This window comes from Macaca fascicularis, chromosome 14, assembly GCF_037993035.2.
Source record: "Macaca fascicularis isolate 582-1 chromosome 14, T2T-MFA8v1.1".
NCBI lineage: Eukaryota > Metazoa > Chordata > Mammalia > Primates > Cercopithecidae > Macaca > Macaca fascicularis.
Window position 1 is genome coordinate 58407413 of NC_088388.1, and position 19649 is coordinate 58427061.

The following is a 19649-nucleotide window of genomic DNA, read 5'->3' on the forward strand; positions in this document are numbered from 1 at the left end:
ATATGCCCAGGGATCCCAGGCAGCAAGTGACAAGTCTCTTGAGTGAAAGAAGGAAGTGGGTTCCTGCCATAGTCCTTGGGAGAAGCTTGATCTGTTCTCTTGGGAGACTGAGCAAAGACAGCTTTATATCAGGGACACTGGAAGCAGGTCTGTGACACTGCTCAGAGCCTGCCTTCCTTCCTTCCTTCCTTCCTTCCTTCCTTCCTTCCTTCCTTCCTTCCTTCCCTCCCTCCCTCCTTCCCTCCCTCCCTCCCTCTTTCCCTCCCTCCCTCCCTCCCTCCCTCCTTCCCTCCATCCCTCTTTTCTCATTTTTTCTTTCTCTATCTCTTTCTCTCTCTCCCTCTCGCTTGCTTGTTCACTCCCTTTTGCTTCCTCCAAAAGAACATAGCCTATTTTTGCCTCAAATTCATCCTGGGCTTAGGGATGAAGACCAGGGCTCTCTCCTTCTGCAGCTCCTAGATTGCCAACATTCTCTTTTCCCATTTGTCTTGGAAGTTGTCCTGTAGGTCTTCCTTGGGATACTTTCTTGACTGATGAGACTTTTTTCTTCTGATTATTTTCTTTTCCTCAGTTTTCTATTTCACTTCTTCCATGAAGATCAGCCTATCTTGGAATGTACTCAATAGAAAGTAGAATAGTGGGCCTGGGCACAGTGGCTCACACCTGTAATCCCAATACTTGGGAAGGCCAAGGCGGGTGGATCCTCTGAGGTCAGGAGTTCGAGACCAGCCTGGCCAACATGGCAAAACCCCGTCTCTATTAAAAATACAAAAAAATTATCTGGGTGTGGTGGTGGGTGCCTGTAATCCCAGCTATTCGGGAGTCTGAGGCAGGAGAATTGCTTGAACCTGGGAGGCGGAGGTTGCAGTGAGCTGAGATTGTGCCACTGCACTCCAGCCTGGACGACAAGAGTGAAACTCCATCTCAAAAATAAATAAATTAATTAAAAATTAAAAAGAAAGTAGAATAGTGTGTGCTATCCCAGAAAGGCCCCATTCATACATGCCTCTCCTCTTGAAAGCTCATCTGAGACATACCAGCATTTCCTGAATATTGCCAAAGGCTTGACTCTGTCTTAGATGATCCCAAAGCAGCACCTCTATAGCTGGGGAAGTGTCCACAGTGATTGTGAAAGGATATTGAGGGGTATCCTTCCTCTTTGGTCCCAACAGGGGACTGAGAAGGAAGAGTCAGGAGTTCCCATTAGAGAGAATACCTGATTCTCAGAGGAGTCTCACTGGCCACTCAGCCTCTGGGTTGTGCTCTGTGCCAGCAACCAACTCAGGACTCCTGTGTGAGAGAGATACTCTTTGTAAGGATGTGGAAGGGCACAGTAAGCAACAGGTGAGCATTCTCTGGGTTGAGTTTGAGTGGCAATACCAGAGGTTGGGCACTCCTAAGCTAGATACTCTCAATAGTTCAAGGTGGCTATCCGTGAAGTGGGTGGTCAGGGGCAGCTAAGTGACCTGCAGAATTATCAGGAGCCACATACTGGCAGCAGACATTGTTTTTGGCTATATTCACATCCATATTTGTGTCATTTTCTCAGTTCATTAAATTACTTTGCATAAACTTGTTTTGAAAGTTCATAAGCACTGTATCAGTCAGAATCGGTTGTTTTTCTTTAGCTTATACTCTGTTTAACTGTCCATGTTTAGCCCTTCCCTTCTCCTCTTCCCCTTATTACTAACTGCATTCTCCATGTATGTTGAGCATTCAATGTGCTTTTAAAATGACAGCTATCTTGGAAGCCCTTTAACTCATTAACCTCCTGACTCCCACTCCCATCCCCACTGTCTCCAAAGATGGCCCTGATGAGCCACACTTTCTGGTATTCCATTCTTGTGTAATTTCTTTCCCTTTGAATCTGGGCTAATTCAAGATTATGGCTTGCTCTTGACCCATAATATGTGGCAGAAATGACTCTAGGTTCCTTTAGAACTTACTTAACAGAACCTTGTAGCATCTAGCTGGATCACTTGAAATGCTAGTTCTAGAGGAAGCCAGTCACTTTGTCAGAACACTATCTTGAGATGTCCATGCTAACCATGTGGAGAGACTATGTGTAGAGAGATGTCCAGCCATTCTGCAGCTGTTCCAGTTATTTCAATTCCAGAGCCAGATGTGAGAGAAGAAGCCATTATGGACATCCATCCTAGGCAGGCATTCAGATGATGCCAGCCCCAGATGCCATCTGAGAGCAACCATGAGACTCCAAGGGGAGAGCATCAACTAAGCTCAGTCAACACAGATAATCATGAGAGACAATATATTTCTATTTAAGCCACTATGTTTTGGTGCTTTGTTATGCAGCAATAAGTCATTGGAATGCCCCTCCCCCCCGGCCCCTCAAATTGCAGGACAGGATGTCCATGAAAATAGCAAGCCATTTTCCATACCTATCCTTTGTCAGTCTCCCTGACTCAAGTGTAAAATAATTATTTTCTTCTCATCATATGAAATGTAGTTCTACTGATGGTCATGTGAACTAAATCATACCTTTGTTTTTTTTCTTTTTTAGAGAGACAGGGCCTTGCTCTGTCACCCAGGCTGTTGCAATCATGGCTCACTGTAGCCTCAAGCTCCTGGACTCAGGTGATTCTCCTATCTCAGCTTCCTAAGTAGTTGAGACTATAGGTATATAGCTAATTTTTAAAAAATTAGCCAGGGGGGTCTCTTTTAAAATTAGATGGGGGGGGGGTCCCCTCCATGTTGCCAGACTGGTCTTGAACTATTGGTATCAAGTGATCCTCCCGCCTTGGCCTCCCAAAGTGCTGAGATTATAGGTGTGAGTCACTGCACCCAGCCCTAAATCATACCATTTAAAGTCATGATTGTTGGAGAATTTTGAAAACATCCGCATTGTATAAACCTTTCCCCTCCCCTCCCTGATCCTTGCTCCTGTCATGTACCAGTGTACTTCCTGGACATCATACTGCCTGCTGCATGTGTCCAGTTCACTCACTGGGAGGGTGCTTCAGCAGCAACACACATCAAGGGCAGATCTCCTTGAAGTCAACAGAAGTAAGAGGAAGGGGCTGAGAATCAGTGCCAGTTGGTTGGGGGGACACCTGGCCTCTCCCTCTCTCTTGGCACCAGCTTTTCCCAAGGTCTCATCAGAATGTTTCCCTTCTACTGCCGTGTCCATTTTTTCATGGTATTTAAATTTACTTCTTTATCCTGGAAAAGACATTGGAGAATCCCCTTCCCCCAAATTAAATGAGACAAGGTTGTAGTTTTTCAAAAGGAGTATTTACTAGGAAACTAAAGGGGAACCAAACAGAATGCAAGAGAACAGAGGCAGAGTTGCAAATGGGCTGAGGGAGTTCAAATTTATTACCAGCCTCTGGCCACAGCTGTACTGGCTAGGCAAAGCTTTCCAGACACAAAGCCACCTGCCTGCCATGTGGACAGTCCTCTTTGCCTGCTTGCCCCTACACAGCCACCTTCTATTTCATACCAACAAACCAGCTGCATCTTCATTAGTATGCCAAGGCTGCTGGCTTTCTGGGCAGGAAGCTCCTGAGGTGGGGAACAGTAGGCACAGCTGCCTCAGGATCTCCCGCCTAGGCTCCCATTGCCAAGGACATGTCAGAATTTATTGGGATGGCTGCCTGATACCTATTGAAGACAGTTTTCTTTCTCTGGGACCATTCTTCTGGGCTCATCTGCCTAGCTTTACAGACAATATTTCTGCTAACTATCCTGGTAGTGCTAGCCCTTCATGTTTTGGTTCTAAACACTGGTATGGCGGCGGATGTCTGAATGAGGAAGGATGAGCAGAGGGGAACCTTGAGCAGAGGAAGTTGAATTTTCCTTATGGCATCAGACATAGGCAGAACCTTGGATTCTCTGAATCTCAGTGGGTGGAAGTCGATCAGAGAAGTGAAGCTTGAATGTAATGACACTGCTTCCTACAACCAAAGGCCTATAGCCTTCTTAGATCTGCCATCAGAGTAGAGCTTCTTGTACAGTACTAGGCAGCTGGGGCAATGAGAACTTTCTGAAGACGTGTAACGATCCTTCTTCCACCCAGTTAGTTCCATGATGAAATGTTAATTGAAACAAAGATAATGAACTTTCCGGGAAGGTAAACTACAATCCAACTCTGGATTCTGCTGCAAAGAGATTGTGTGAAAAGAAAAATATTATTTTGGAGTAGTGGTGCAAATGTGTGGATGGGGTGCCTTGCACCTATAATGGGACAGAGATGACCATTAGGTAACAGCCCCCAGTCCTCCCAGGATATGCTGAGGCCTGTGGTTTCATTTACAGGGAGGCAGAAGCAATGAGGATGAGGCGTATAGCTGGCCATTGGTTGGCAGACTTGGTCAGGAAGGAAGCTGAGTAATGAATGAGATGCCTGGGGAGGGCCCTTGACCTTCACTCTTACAGGTATTTCCATCCCCAAGTGCTGTGAAAGTGATGTATGTGTCTGAAGAGAGAAGAAAGCCTCTGTGTGTGGTTGCCCAAGGCTATGACTCTGGGCCATTGCATATGGAAATACCCCAGAAGGCACTCAGGCCAGAGAAGCCCAAAAGCTGTGCCTTTCTCTAGGGGATGGCTGTGTTCTCTCTCCATGATCTCATCTTACCCCTTTTTGTTTGAGATGGAGTCTCGCTCTGTCGCCCAGGCTGGAGTGCAGTGGTACGATCTCGGCTCACTGCAAGCTCTGCCTCCCAGGTTCACGCCATTCTCCTGCCTCAGCCTCCTGAGTAGCTGGGACTATAGGCACCTGCCACCACACCCAGCTAATTTTTTGTATTTTTAGTAGAGACGGGGTTTCACTGTGTTACCCAGGATGGTCTTGATCTCCTGACCTTGTGATTCGCCCGCTTCGGCTTCCCAAAGTGCTGGGATTACAGGCGTGAGCCACTGCACCCGGCCAACAATTACTTTTCACTCTAATAACATTCCCAGTTGAAAGGAAGTGGCTGCTGGTTACTGAGTGAATAGTGTTGGGGGTCTCTGATTCCTCAAAATCTGGTTTTAGCAGAAAATAGGGCCATGTTGATACTGGTACTCTCTACCATGTGCATGGGAGGAGGCAGTGAATTTGCTGTGAACTAGCCCTCCTTGCACTAGATTTTTTTTTCCAGGGAACAGCCTGCTTGTCCTATTACTCTCTTGGGGCTCTTCCTTGCAAATCTGCAGTACTTTTGGGGCACAGTTATTTTCTGGAGACAGTCATTAGCTCAAAGGTAGTCATGTGTGAATTGAGATCTGCTGCCTATTTAGCACCTGGATATATTTTTAAATATTCTGTCCTTCCAGGGCATTCTAGAAAATAATATTATGTTAGAATAACAATTTCCAGGGCAGATGCTATGTCCTCATCACCAAAGGCTTCATATGAAACACTGAGTCCTGGTACTCTTGGTACTGTCACTATATCTATCATTTATTTTCATTCATAGTCCAATCTTGGTTCTTGGCATGAGAGACATGCTACCCTGCAGCACATCACCTTGGGCCACCTGCAGAACGTGGCTGAACCATTCAGGTTCACCAAACCCGGTCTAGAAAGAAGGCCAGTTATTGCTGTGGTTACAGCTGAGCGTTTGGTCACTGAAATTGTCTGGGTGTTGCTGGATGGAAAAAGTTACTTGAGATCTTTGTGAGATGGTTGTCCTATTGTGTCCTTGGCGCAAGCAGTCCTCTTACCCATGGTCATCGTTTCTGCAGGAAGAAAAAACAAAAAAATAATTTGGCTTTCATTCATACTTTTTTTCTTTTTTCTTTTTTTTTTTTGGGATGGAGTCTTGCTCTGTCACCCAGGCTGGAGTGCAGTGGCATGATCTTGGCTCACTGCAACCTCCGCCTCTTGGGTTCAAGCAATTCTCCTGCCTCAGCCTCCCAAGCAGCTGGGATCACAGGCACCTGCCACCACAACTGGCTAATTTTTGTATTTTTAGTAGAGACAGGGTATCACCATGTTGGCCAGGCTGGTCTTGAACTCCTGACCTCCTGATCTGCCTGCCTCGGCCTCCCAAAGTGTTGGGATTACAGGCGTGAGCCACCGCGCCTAGCCCATTCATACATTTTTAATGTGCATCAAACAAGTGCCAGACACGCTAATAGATGCTGGGGATATAAAGACCATAAGTAGGACACTCACCCTACTTTCAAAGGGCTCACAGATGGAGAAATTACAATGTAAGAAGCTGCATAGAATACTGCAGGGGCAATGAGAGGGAGGAAGTAACTTCAAAGGGATTGAGGAGGTCTACAGAGAACATTCTGAAGGATGAGTCTTGAGGTAGGCCATTTAGGCTTAAGAGGAATCCTTCTGGAAAGAAGGAAGAAAGGTCACTTGGGGTAGAGAAAAGAGACTGTGCAAAGGCAGAAATGCAATAAAGGGCATGGTGCATTGAAGGAATCATCACAATTTGGTGTGACTGGACTGTAGTGTGAGGAGTGAAGTGGTCGGAGGTAAGGCTGGTGATGTGATTTAGTTATGCCCCCACCCAAATCTCAACTTGAGTTGTATCTCCCAGGCTTCCCATGTGTTGTGGGAGGGACCCGGGAGGGGAGGTAATGGAATCATGGGGGCCAGTCTTCCCTGTGCTATTCTCGTGATAGTGAATAAGTCTCATGAGATCTGATGGGTGTATCAGGGGATTCCGCTTTTGCTTCTTCCTCATTTTCTCTTGCTGTTGCCACATAAGAAGTTCCTTTCACCTCCTGCCATGATTCTGAGGCCTCCCCAGCCATGTGGAACTGTAAGTCCAATTAAAGCTCTTTTTCTTCCCACTCTCAGATATGTCTTTGTCAGCAGCATGTAAATGGACTAATACAGCTGGGATGGAAAGATGAGGTCTGAGTGGTGCAACATCATTCCTTGTCTCCAAGATGTGAAGGAGGGGCTCTCTTAAGGAAGCCCCAGACTTAGACTAGCAGTATCTCTTGTGTTTCACACTCAGCCCAGCATTCAACTTAATTTAAACTCAGGGCACCTGCCAGCACAGATTAAATGTAGTAATACTGCGGCTATAGAGAGAAAAAACTGAAGTGACTTCTATGGATATAAGAATAACAAAATTTACATATAAACTATGAAAGAGTAGCAACCATTCTGACACTGAAATTTATGGACTTCCTTTCAGGGATCAAAAGTTCACATGTGAGGCTATTACTTAAGGGAAGTATTAAAAAGCAGTGTGTTCACTGCAAAGGGAAACCATGTTTGATTGTGACCCATTGCTTTGAAGTGTGTGCATGTGTGCGGGTGCACACACACATCTCTGGGAAAGGGGTATTTGTTTCTGCATCTAGGAAGAAAGCATGAATGATATTTGTCTTAATATTGTGGTTCATATATCAGTTTGCCAGAGCAGCTGCTACCCTGGAACGTCCTCCGAATAGCTCTGCTTTCTAAGCCACCACCTATGTCAGGCCTTTGGTTCCCTAGCCACTCTTTCAAACTGTGAAACCCATACCCATATCAGTTTGCCAATTCCTGAGTCCTTTCTCATCAGAGAAGGCAAATTGTTAATAGGCTCAGTGCCACCAATGAATGTGATCTGGAATTAAGTTGTGATGGTATTAGCCAATATTCCTTCATTTTTGGGTACTTACTGTATGCCAGGCACTGGGATATAGACTTTACAAGTTCTTAAAAGACCCCTTGGCGTTCTTTAATGGAGGATGCAGAGTTGTAGAGACACTAATTTGTGCAAAGCAACACTGTGACTAAGGGTCAGAGCTAAGATTTAAACCCAAGACTTCTAATTTCAAAGTCCAAGCTTTAGCAATTATGTCAATTTCCTCTGTAGGTCCAGTCCACATTTCTGATGTATTAAAAGTACCTTATCTGCCTTGGCTTTCTAGACTCTAAATCTAGCCAGATTAGCTGCCTTTAAGAAGCCTAGTCCAAACTAGTAGCATACAGCAGGTGCCATATCCCACTTGTGGTTTCCTAGCTGCTCATCCCATTTCTCTGGATTCCCCCAGCTAGTGACATGCATATGTAACTTGTTTCTCCCCTCAGTTCTGTGTACAACCTCATTTTTCCTTGTTATGACCTAGTTTTACCTCTTCATTTAAGCAGTTCCTTCAGAATGCTTTGGATTTAGCTCTCCCCAAGTATCCAGCCTTAGGGACCACCTCTGTACCTGATTTCTTATGGCCTGTCTAAAGCCTCCTTAGAGGGCTAGGCTGCAATCTCAGCCAATTTTTTACCAGTCCCTATACCCAGGGATACCACTAGCAGAGGCATTGTTGCCAATGGCCAAGTCATAGCATAGCTCCGACCTGAACTCCATAGCTGGACTTTGCTCATTTGGTGAATTTCCTTGTGCATGCAATTAGCCAGTCAAGGTCAGCCTCTGGAAATATGGCGGTGTGGCCTACTAGTCTACCCCTTCTTAAGGTGCAGTCCTTCAGTTGGGTGAGTTTTCTGGGCTCTGAATCTTTTCCTCTTCTGGACAGTGCCACTAAGGTCCTAGAATGCTTATGAGCTGGGACCGAGCCCACAAGATGACAGGGTTAAGGAGTTTCAATACATCTGGTGGTGTGGTAGGGTCATTGCTACCAGCAATCTTGCAAGAACAGCCTCTTGAAAACGAACGTATTCTAGGGAAAGTCAAGTATACAAGTTAGGTCTGAAAAAGTTGTCTCAGGAGAAGACATGAGTAAATTTTGCTGTTGTTGCTCAGCCCCTTTTTGTCTGGCTTCTGTTGGGGGAAAACTAGAAAAACTCAACCAAATCAAACAAAATAAGCAAATTACACCTTTCCAAACTCCTATAACCTAGTGAGCTGTTTTTCAGCTAAACATTTCATAAAACAAAATGGGAGAAAAGATTTTTCCGTAATTCAGAAAAGCATTGACTCAGTGGGATTTTGGTGAGACGAAGGTGGTGGAGACTGAGGCATCAACACCAGAGACTGTAATGGTGGTTTAATAACTATTAAGCATAATGCTAGCCTGGCTGGTTCCAATGCTGGTGCCAGCCCTATTTCCACGGGCAGAAGCAGCAGTGTCCTTGTTATGAGACTTGGTGGGCTCCCAGGCAGTACCAGGGGTTTAGAAGGTACCAACAACTCCAGCAGTATCAACAGGAAATAGTGGTTACAATCCTATCTGAACAGAGGAGATTTTAAGTGAATTCAGTTGTCCTGAGACATAAGGATCTAATTTGAATTAAATTGAATTGAAACCAAAGATGAGAACTGTCCTAATGAAAACTGTAATGTGAAGTGACATTTCGATCACAAAAATGACAGCTGATATGAGACAGGCCATTGAAACAGACCCCAAATTAAGAACATGAAAAGACAGAGTGAAACATTAGATAATATCTCTCTGTGAATATGAAAATGGGACTTTATTACAGGAAGTACCTAAGGGCTCTGAACTAAGAAGCTTGTCAAAAATGGAAGTGATTCTTATTACATGATTTAATCTTATAGGTACTTAATATTGTTAAACTTACATTTAAAATTTTATTTAAAAAGCACAAAAATCTCAGGATTTTGTTGACTGTTTATTGCTTACCACAACTTTGCAAATATATGAAGATTCATCATGCTCTGCTGGTTTAGAATCTGATTTTGTTGATTGTTGCTTAGCACAGCTTTACAAATATGTGAAGAATTATCACACTCTGCCAGTTTACAATCTGATTAGCTTTCTGTAAAGAGGGCATTCTATTTTTTTTTTTTTTTTTTACTTTCCCTCTCCCCTTTAAGAACAAGTATGTTAAAGAAATAAAGCAGTATGAATGTGACTATCCTGCCTTTCAGGAGACTGGGTCAGTAGCATGGAGAATGAAAGAGTCCATTTGGGCAATAACTACTATTTATTGATTGCTTAAGCACTAGCTCTATCCTAAGAACTTTGCATACCTTATCTCCTTCACGCCTCACCTCAACCCTCTGTGACAGATATTACAATTACAGTTTTACAGTGAGGTAACTGAGTCTGAAAAAGGCCAAATAATAAAGGTAGTAAATGGCAGAGCCAGAATCTGCCACCATGCTTTTATGGATTCAAATGTATGCTCTTAAGTACTATGCCCAGAATGGTAAATTATTGTGCTTTGAATAGTAACTCCACTACAGCACCTTTCTAAAAAGGATTCGCAGTCCAGAAATGAATTCTGACCAGTCCGGACTTCATAGGAGAGTGTGTTAAGATTCACTGTCAAGTAGACCTTGAGGGGAAAGGTGGCAAATGGTGTGTGGCATGTGTGACATATAGACTGTTATTTACTGAGAGGAGCTCATTACAAACAATCAAGAAGCAAAGGCTACAGTGAAGGCACCATTCAGAAAGTAAGACAAGGACTGTCATATTTTTCAGATGAGGTGGCAAGATAGGAAATTACTACAGGGCCAAAATTACTATACCTGATGAAGTAAAGCGGAGGATGTTTGGAGTTTGTTACTTCAAATTAATATTCATTACATGTATTCATCATTCAACAAACATTTATTGAGTCCCAGGCATCTGTGCTGAGCAATAAGAAAACAAAGTTAGGCTCGGCGCTGTGGCTCACGCCTGTAATCCCAGCACTTTGGGAGGCCGAGGCGGGTGGATCACCTGAGGTCAGGAGTTCGAGACCAGCCTGGTCAACATGGTGAAACCCTGTCTCTACTAAAAACACAAAAATTAGCTGGGTGTTGTGGTGGGTGCCTGTAGTCCCAGCTACTTGGGAGGCTGAGGCAGGAGAATCACTTGAACCTGGGAGGCAGAGGTTGCAGTGAGCCAAGATTATGCCACTGCACTCCAGCCTGGGTGACAGAGCCAGACTCCCTCTCAAAAAACAAACAAACAAACAAAAAAACACAAAGATAAATAATGCACATCTTATTCTTGAAGGGCTCAGTGTGGTCAAAAGAAGACTATAGAATCAAGGATGAAGAGAAGGAACAGAGAGTAAAAGGACGTCTCAGCGGGAAGCTCTGATTGTGACTACTATGTGGGAGTGTGTGTGTCCATAATTCCATCTACCCAAATCAGGGAATAGGAATGATAAAAGTTATAACAAAAAATTCGATAAGGGTGAAATTGGAAAGATTCCAAGGATATATGTGATGCACTGGGTTACAAAATAAAATTTCATTAAAAAGCCTAGGATTGTCTCCCACTGACAGTACAGCAAGCGAAAGCCAACCAGAAGAAGAAACTTGCCTTATTAATTCATACCTCTGGTAAAATTCCCCTGTGAGGCAACCAATGCCCCGTCCCATGTCTGTGCACAGTTATTCTACCTCTGCAATTTGGGACTCAGATCTCTGGTCATCTGTAATTTCAATTCCTAGAAAGAGCTTCTAAACTGATCATTTTGTTCCTATTAATTAGAAAAGGAACTGTGACACAGAAAGGTTTAACAAATAAGAATTATAAATGATGCTTTTGTGTAAATTTTATTTATTCAAGTGCAATATACATCTTGTTATTCCAATTTTTCTTTTGTTTTTAAGCTAAATGCTTAACAATCTGATATACCAGAAAATTATAAAATTCATGATTTTAATGGACATATTTAGAATAACTTAACTAGTTAAATTTATAGTCACCATTTAAATGCTTAGGAAAATCTATTATACTACATTTATAAAGCTTATTTTTAAGATGTTGAAATGCTTAAGATAATTTCACCTAAATGTATAAGATTTTATTTATTAGCATTATAAGAGTTATGTGATTGAGAACAATTTTGTTTAACAACTGCATTAGATGTTTGGAGTGTTTAATATAATCACATTTTAAATTTATGATTTTAGTTTGAAATATTCACAGAAATTTAATTAGTCAATTGCTTAAACAATGCTTAAAAATTTAGGAGAATTTTACTCACTAGATTTCTATCCTTTTCCTTATTGAAAAATATTTAAGAGAATTTGATTAAACGTAAAATTGGTGTTTAAAAGTTTAGGAAAGTTTAATCTGTTAAATTAATGAGCTAATGAGAATTTAACAAAGAACAAGTGAAGAAAGTATTATTTCAAAATAAAATTATTAGATCTATAATCATTATAACGGTTAACATGTAGAATTTGGTATATACTATTATAAGAATATTAGATATATTATTACTCCTTACCACAATTCTCTGAGGCAGGTACTGTTATTCCTATTCTACAGCTGAGAAAATCAAGGTACAGACAAGTGAGTAACTGCTTTATCAAGTGTGTTAGTTTCTTGGGGTTGCCATAATGAAGTATCACGAACTGGATGGCTGAAAATAACAGAATTTTATTGTCTCACAGTTCTGGAGGCTAGAAGTCTGAAGTCAAGGTACCAGTGGGCCCATACTTTCTCTGAAGGCTCTACGGGAGAATTCTTCCCTGCCTCTTCCTACCTCTTAGTGGTTGCCAGCAATCCTTGGCTTATAGCTGCATCACTACAATTCCTGCCTCCATTGTCACATGGCAGTCTCCTGTATGTCCCTCTATGTCTTTATATGACCTTCTTATAAGGACACTAGTCATGGGATTTGGTGCCTACCCTGATCCAGCATAAGCTCATCTTAACATGTTATCTGCAAATAACTTATTTCCAAATAAGGTGACATTCTGATGTTCTGCGTAGATATAAATTTTGGGAGGACACTATTCAAACCAGTACCCCATAGTCACCAATATCCAGCATATTGATAAGCCCAATGTCAGTTTGTAATCCTCATTTTGTTTACATCTTATTTGTCACATCTGGGCATTCCCTCTTTCTGGAAACAATTTCTTTCTTGCCTTCTAGGATACCACACCCTCTTGGTTTTCTTACTATTTCAATGACTTGCTCCTTCTCAGTCTATCAGTTTCTCTTCTTTTCTCTACCTTTAAACAGAATGTCCCAGTTCTTAGTCCTGGGACCTCTTCTCTTTACTATTTATATCTCATCCATTTTTATAGCCTGATCTTTCTCTGGAACTCTAGATTCCTGCATCTAACTGCTATTTTATGTTTTCCTATGGATATCCAATAGTTGCTTCAAACTTATTAGGTCCAACTCCTGATCATCCCACATAGGTGCTCTACCTGCAGTCTTCCCGAGCTCACTTAATGGCAGCTCTGTCTTTCCATGGTCAACCTTGGAATCATCCTTTACTTCTCTCTCTCATACACTACAGAAAACCCTACTGGGTCTCCCTTCAAAATATACCCAGAATGTAATCGTTTCTCACCACGTTCCCTGCTTCTACACTGTCCAAGTCTCTGTTATTGCCATCTGGATTATAGCAGTAGACTCCTAATGGGTATTCTCATGTCCAACCTTGTCTTTATCTAGTCTATTCTCAAACACAGCAGCAGAGAGATCAGTGATAACTTTGGATCATGTCACATCTCTCTTAAAAATTGCCATCTTGGCAAATGAGCCAAAGTACTTTTGAAGCTCTACTGGGTTCAGGTAACCTGAGCTCTACCCACTGTTACCTTTCTGATCTCATCCCCTACTTCTTTCTCTTTTTTCTCTCCTGCATCCCCTACATTGCTCTCCTCACTATTCCTCTTGTGAACTTCCTTAAGACCTTTGTATTGGCAGTTCCCTTAGCCTGTATTTCTGCATGGCCACAGGGCTTGCTCCCTCATCTCCTTCAAGGGTTTGCTCAAATATTCCAATTGTTTGTGAGCCCTACCATTACCTCCATTAAAATTACCCCCCTGTAAAAAGTAAACAATCTATATCACACTTCTGATCCCCATTACATGCTCTATTAAATTAAATTAATTAATTAATTAATTAATTAATTTTTTGAGATGGAGTCTCACTCTTGTTGCCCAGGCTGGAGTGCAGTGGTGTGATCTCGGCTCACTGCAACCTCTGCCTACCAGGTTCAAGCAATTCTCCTGCCTCAGCCTTTTGAGTAGCTGGGATTACAGGCACCCACCACCATGCCTGGCTAATTTTTGTACTTTTAGTAGAGAAGGTGTTTTGCCATGTTTGTCAGTCTGGTCTCAAACTCCTGACCTCAGGTGATCCACCCACCACAGCCTCCCAAAGCGCACACCCTCCCAAATCCCTCCCAAAGGGATTACAGGTATGAGCCACTGCGCCCGGCCCTATTTTATTTTTCATAGCATTTACCTTCAGTATAACATAATATGTCTGTGTCTCCCACTAGGCAAGTTTCACTAGAGCAAAGATTTTTGACTATTTTGTCCCTAAAAATGTATCTTCAGTACCTATAGTAGATATTCAATCAATATTTGTTGAACAAATAAATAAATGCTTGAAACTTTCCATTTCCTTCTGCAAAGTGATTGTTTCAAAGGAAACTTGCTTGACTCTTACTTGGACAGAATTCTTACAATACAGCAAATGATGCCATGTAATGAGGCACCTTGAAAGATTGCTGGGATAAGCTGACAGCATGGCAGCCAACATAGTGACTCCAGGCTTGTAGGAGTTCTGTGCTTTCTGGAGGAAATGGTCATGGGTTTCCCACCCTGCCTTTTAAACTAAGGTAAGTCTCTTATAAAGACCTTTGTGAGAACTGTTTGAGGCTTCATGCCACTGCAAATCCATCTGAGATGATGACTGGGACCTTCATTGCCATTGTCTTAATTCTCATGGGTATTGACTTGCTCTCTGGCATTCAGAGTTAGCTCTCAGTTGCTTTGGTGCATTAATAGAACCACTATGCCTGCAGATTTGAAAAAAAAATGACATGTAGAATTTGTCTAAGAAATCAGTAAGTAAAACTTGTAAAAATCATTTTACAAGTTGTAAGATAGAAGAAATTGAAATTTTATCCAACAAGAACTTATTCAATGCTGACTTTGTGCCAGGCATTTTGCCAGGTGCTTGTTATACAATGATGAATAACACTTAGGCCCATTCTCAAGGAGCAGTGGGAGGTGCTGGGGATGACACACACACAGATAACATCAAGTAGCACAAAATGCTATGTCAGGGGCAGGCATAGGGTGCTAGGAGAAGATAGCACAGACGAGAAATATTTAGCTCATACCACAGGATCTTCAGAATGTTTCCTGAAGAAGCTGACAACTGATTAGATGCTAAAAAGACAGGCTGGATCTAGCCAGGAAAAGAGGGGTTGAAAGGACAGCATAAGAAAAAGTTAAAGCAGAAGCAAAGGCATGGGGGTGAATAGAAAGCATTGTGTGAACCACCAGCAATTAGGTGTGGCCTCAACATAAAGTATAAGGAGGAGATGGAGGCAGAGTCTCAGAGAACCTTGAATGCCAAGGTAGGGAACTCAATCTTGATCTTGTTCGGAATGAAGGGCAGTTATTGAAGGATTTTTAAGTGGGAGAGTTACATGCTCAGATTTGTACTTTAGTACTTGAAGGAGTGTAGAGGTTGGATTGAAGAGCAAATAGGAGAGTCAGAAAAACAGAATTGAGTGATAGTATGGGATCAGCTGAAGCACCCCTCTTGCCTTGACAGATCCCACTGAGCCTGACTCTGTAGAATTACTGGTGAGTGAAGATGGGAAGGAGGTCGTTAGCTTCGGCACTTGAGAACTCTAGGTGGCAGGTTCTAAAACAGGACTAGGGTGTTTAAATTTAGCATTTCCTGAATAGGGACCAATGGAGCTCTGAAAAAATAAGTCAAAAATATAAATACCAAAGAGATAATGAATGAAGAGTCATATATCTATCACCCACTCTCAATTGACCCTAAACTTTAGTGATCAATAAAATGGACATTAGATCTGTTCCCCTATGACCTTGACTTCAGGATATCACCATTACGACTTATGGAGGGTGGCCATTTTCTGGCTAAAGAGCAAGATCCCAAGGTCCTCTAGTTCTCATTCTCCTGACATGAGGAAGACACCGGAGGGAGGTATAAGCAGCCTGCTGCGTGTGCAGGCACCTTGCCTCTCTCCTCTGGGTGCCTCCACCCACTGTGAGGAGCTGTGTGCAAACTGCACCTTGTCTTAATCCTCCCTTGGGTACTTACACACTGACCAGCCCCCTCCTGCCTCCTGACTATTGCACACTAGAAACTTCTCCATGATCAGAGAGCAAAAGCTCAATTGCCATGTGTAGTAAAGGTCTGCAGTAAGCCCAAATCAACTAAATAGTCAATTCAGTGGGCACCGACCAACCCTATGCCCCAGACCTAAAGGAGTCCACATCAGGAGGGAAGACAGATGTATCTGACTAACTACAAAATAAAAACGAGAGGTGATAAGTGGTCAATGTACAATCAAATACAATATAAATACAATCAAACTATTAAGGGAGTACTTCATTCCAAATGGCGCATTGCTCACTAGAGACTTCATGGAGGAGGTGGCACCTAAAATGAACCCTGAGGATTATGCAGGACTTACAGATAGTGGGTGACTTCCTTCTTGGGCATCTGCTGGGATCAGCCCCATCTGACTGGATGGTGATCCTTGCTTTAGCAGACATGACCCAGGGAAAGGTCATTTTTGCTCAGAATTTACACAGGCCACGAAGAGCAGCTGTAGAATGCATAGCCTATTGTGGTACCATGAAGGACTAAATACCAACCCCATGAAGTCCTCAAGCAGGGGCCTTCACCCCTTTCCCAGGACCTTCATGCTCTCCTTTCTTTTTCCAGTTGTGATTTATAGATATGTTTTTCTCTATTTGGGAAAAAGTCTCAGAATTAGCTTAAATGGGCCAGAGACAGTGGCTCATGTCTGTAATCCCAGAACTTTGGGAGGCTAAGGTGGGTGGATCGCTTGAGCCCAGGAGTACAGGACTAGCCTGGGCAACATGGTAAAATCCCATCTCTACAAAAACAAAAACAAAAAAAAACAAAAAAGCCCCCAAAAATACAAAAATTAACCAGGCGTGGTGACGGGTGCCTGTAGTCCCAGCTACTCGGGAGGCTGAGGTAGGAGAATCACTTGAACCCAGGAGATGGAGGCTGCAGTGAGCCTAGATGGCACCACTGCACTCCAGCCTGGGTGACAGAGCAAGAATCTGTCTCAAAAAAAAAAAAAAAAAAAAAAAAAAATTAGCTTAAACATTGGGATGTTGTATGGAATATACACATCTAATAGGTTGAACAGAACTTGATTTTGAAAAGTCAGTTAAATATGTGCTAATTTTAGAAAATGTATTGTCTTACAGCTTGCTTTTTTTTTTCTCAGTGAGAGAAAGAGACAGAAACAAAGGCCCTTAAATGTGTTTGTTTGAAAAGAGGATACAAGATAAGAAACTTTCTTTTATCCTTAAAGGTTTAGAGGCTTTTATTGGTATGTTATTAATAATATTAACATTTTTGGCACTATTCCAACTATTAGCTTTTCATCTCAAAGATACTCACAATGTCAAAACGAATAAAACCTATTAGCCGAATTCATTGTCTCTCATCTGTGTATCTGCTGTTCTCTATACACTGTGGCTGATAGTAGGCCATGGCATATATCTCTCAACTATACTGTTAGCATTGGGTCTTTGTGTGACTTAGAAACAGAAGCCTCCTCCAGGCAAATTCACCACTTGGCAAGTGGAGAGAAAGCTGATTTCAAGCTGACTTTAGCTTCACACATCTCCTCAGCCTGGCACCCTAGTGAAGAAATCACCTGCAAGACAGTGTGCTGGGGCCCTGGGGAAACAGCTCTTTGGGGAGGTATCAGGGGCCTTAGGTTATTAAAGGTAATGCCCAGGTCCTATCTCAGAATGACAGGCTGTGTTATTCTGCATAACCATGTAAAATGTGTTTCCTGTAGGCAGTTTCCTATTCGCAGACACAATTATGATATTAGATGGATGTTTCTTTCCCTGGCTATAGAATTTTCAATGTCAGTTACTTGCATTGTCTTATAATTCACTCGTGTTATCCCCAGCCCTGAGGAAATCTTCATTAAATGCTACAGTCTGGCATTTGCATGCTTTGGGGGAATGGGGAAAGGGACTGTATCTGTGCTTGGGATAGGATAGGGGGATAGGGCAGGGAGAAGATGGTGGCTGGGAGAAGCAGCTGAAAGCCTCTAAAGATGGCCGTAGAGAAGCCTGGAGTGCAGCGGGGAGCAGAAATGGTAAGCATCATCTGAGATCATGACAAGCATAAAAGACCATTCCTCAGGCCACTGCAGAGACATATTGGAGGAAGAAATCAACTAAGGGCTAGAACGAAAGGGTGAGGACTCAGGGTATTTGAGTATTAAAATGAAGGGTGATTCTGGGAGCTGGAGGCTTAGAATCTCATCAAGGGCTGGAAATCAGGTAGGTAGCAAGGAAAGGAAAGAAAAAGGACTGGGGAGCAGCAATGTCAGAAAAGGGGCAACTTACCTGGACTTAGGGATTGGTGTCCTGCCCTGTGGGGAAGCTAAGCCCTTTTGGCCAGCTGGGAGCCTCTAGCCTGTCAAAGCAGAGGAGACTCCAGAGGGTGCCTGCTGAAGGAGACTGGGCTTAAGGCCTCTTCCCTGGTGCTTCTCAGGAAGGAGAGTGAGATCTGAACTTAGGGGCCATGCCCTCTGCACCCTGGCCTGTCTCCCTTTCGACCTCCTCTCCTACAACTCTACCTCTCGTTGCTCATGGTCCTGGCCACGCCCGCCTCCTCTCTACTTCTGGACAGGCCTCCCTGGTCCTTGCTCCAGAGCTGTGTGCTGGCCATCTGCTCCGTGATGGAAACGCACTTCTCAGGCCTTTGCTTGGCTGTCTGCTTCTGGTCAGTCAGGGAAAGTGTCATTTTCTCAGGGCCTACCCCAGCTACCCAGGACCAAGGAGTGCCCCATCACTGCTGTCACATCTTGCTGTTGTATTTGCATCCTCCAGCTTGTGGTGACTTATTTTCTGTTCAACTGGATTCAGTTTGCCTGTCTCCCTCCATCAGAATGCAACCTCCATGGCGCAGGGGTCCCCACTGCCTTGCTCAACACCTTATTCCCAGTGTTGGGAATGGCATGCGGCATATGGCGGGGCGCAATAAACACTGGCTGAATGAATGTGTGCATGCTAGAGACCAGGACAACTGAAGATGGTCATGGGAACTGATGATAGATAAGCAAATGGCTGGCTCTTAGGGGTTAGGGAAACACTTTGGAGTATCTTCCCAGCTTGCACTCACAGTACCCACTCCTCCCCATAGTGGGCACACCACCATGCCTGGCTAATTTTTGTTATTTTTTTGTAGAGATGGAGATCTTAGTATGTTTCCCAGGCTGGTCTAGAACTCCTGAGCTCAAGCAATCCATCCACCTTAGCCTCCCAAAGTGCTGGGATTACAGGTATGAGCCACTGTGCCTGGCCTTATTTTATTCTTTAAAGGAATTTCAGGGCTGGGCATGGTGGCTCACACCTGTAATCCCAGCACTTTGGGAGGCTGAGGCAGGGGGATCACCTCAGGTTGGGGGTTCAAGACCAGCCTGACCAACATGAAGAAACCCTGTCTCTACTGCAAATACAAAATTAGTCAGGTGTAGTGGCGCATGCCTGTAATCCCAGCTACTTGGGAGGCTGAAGCAGGAGAATCGCTTGAACCTGGGAGGCGGAGGTTGCGGTGAGCTGAGATCATACCATTGCACTTCAGCCTGGGCAATAAAAGCGAAACTTCGTCTCATAAAAAGGAGTTTGAGTTAGGTTTTCTGTTCCTAGAAACCTAAAGCATTCTACTTGACTCAGGGTGTGATAACTGTCCCATTCAAAGCTCTCTGGGCAACTGGCTCCATTGCTATCTTGTATGGAATTTATGCTCTGCTCTAGGGACTAGTCTCTCTGAAAGGACTATGGGTAAGGCAACAAGAAAAA

General features: G+C 43.3%; 1 protein-coding gene across 3 annotated transcripts in view; it reads right to left on the reverse strand.

Moving 5' to 3' along the window:
• Positions 1 to 3233: 3233 nt before the first annotated feature.
• The window catches only part of SYT9 (synaptotagmin 9), a 224080-nt gene continuing 207664 nt past the window's right edge, over positions 3234 to 19649 (reverse strand). For all 3 annotated transcript variants that reach the window (XR_010580903.2, XM_005578751.5, XM_074014461.1), the window contains exon 7: positions 3234 to 5679. Coding sequence is in view for 2 of the 3 variants with exons in the window: in XM_005578751.5 (XP_005578808.2) it covers positions 5671 to 5679 (9 nt within the window). In the remaining variant the exon portion in view is untranslated. The remainder of the gene's footprint in view (positions 5680 to 19649) is intronic.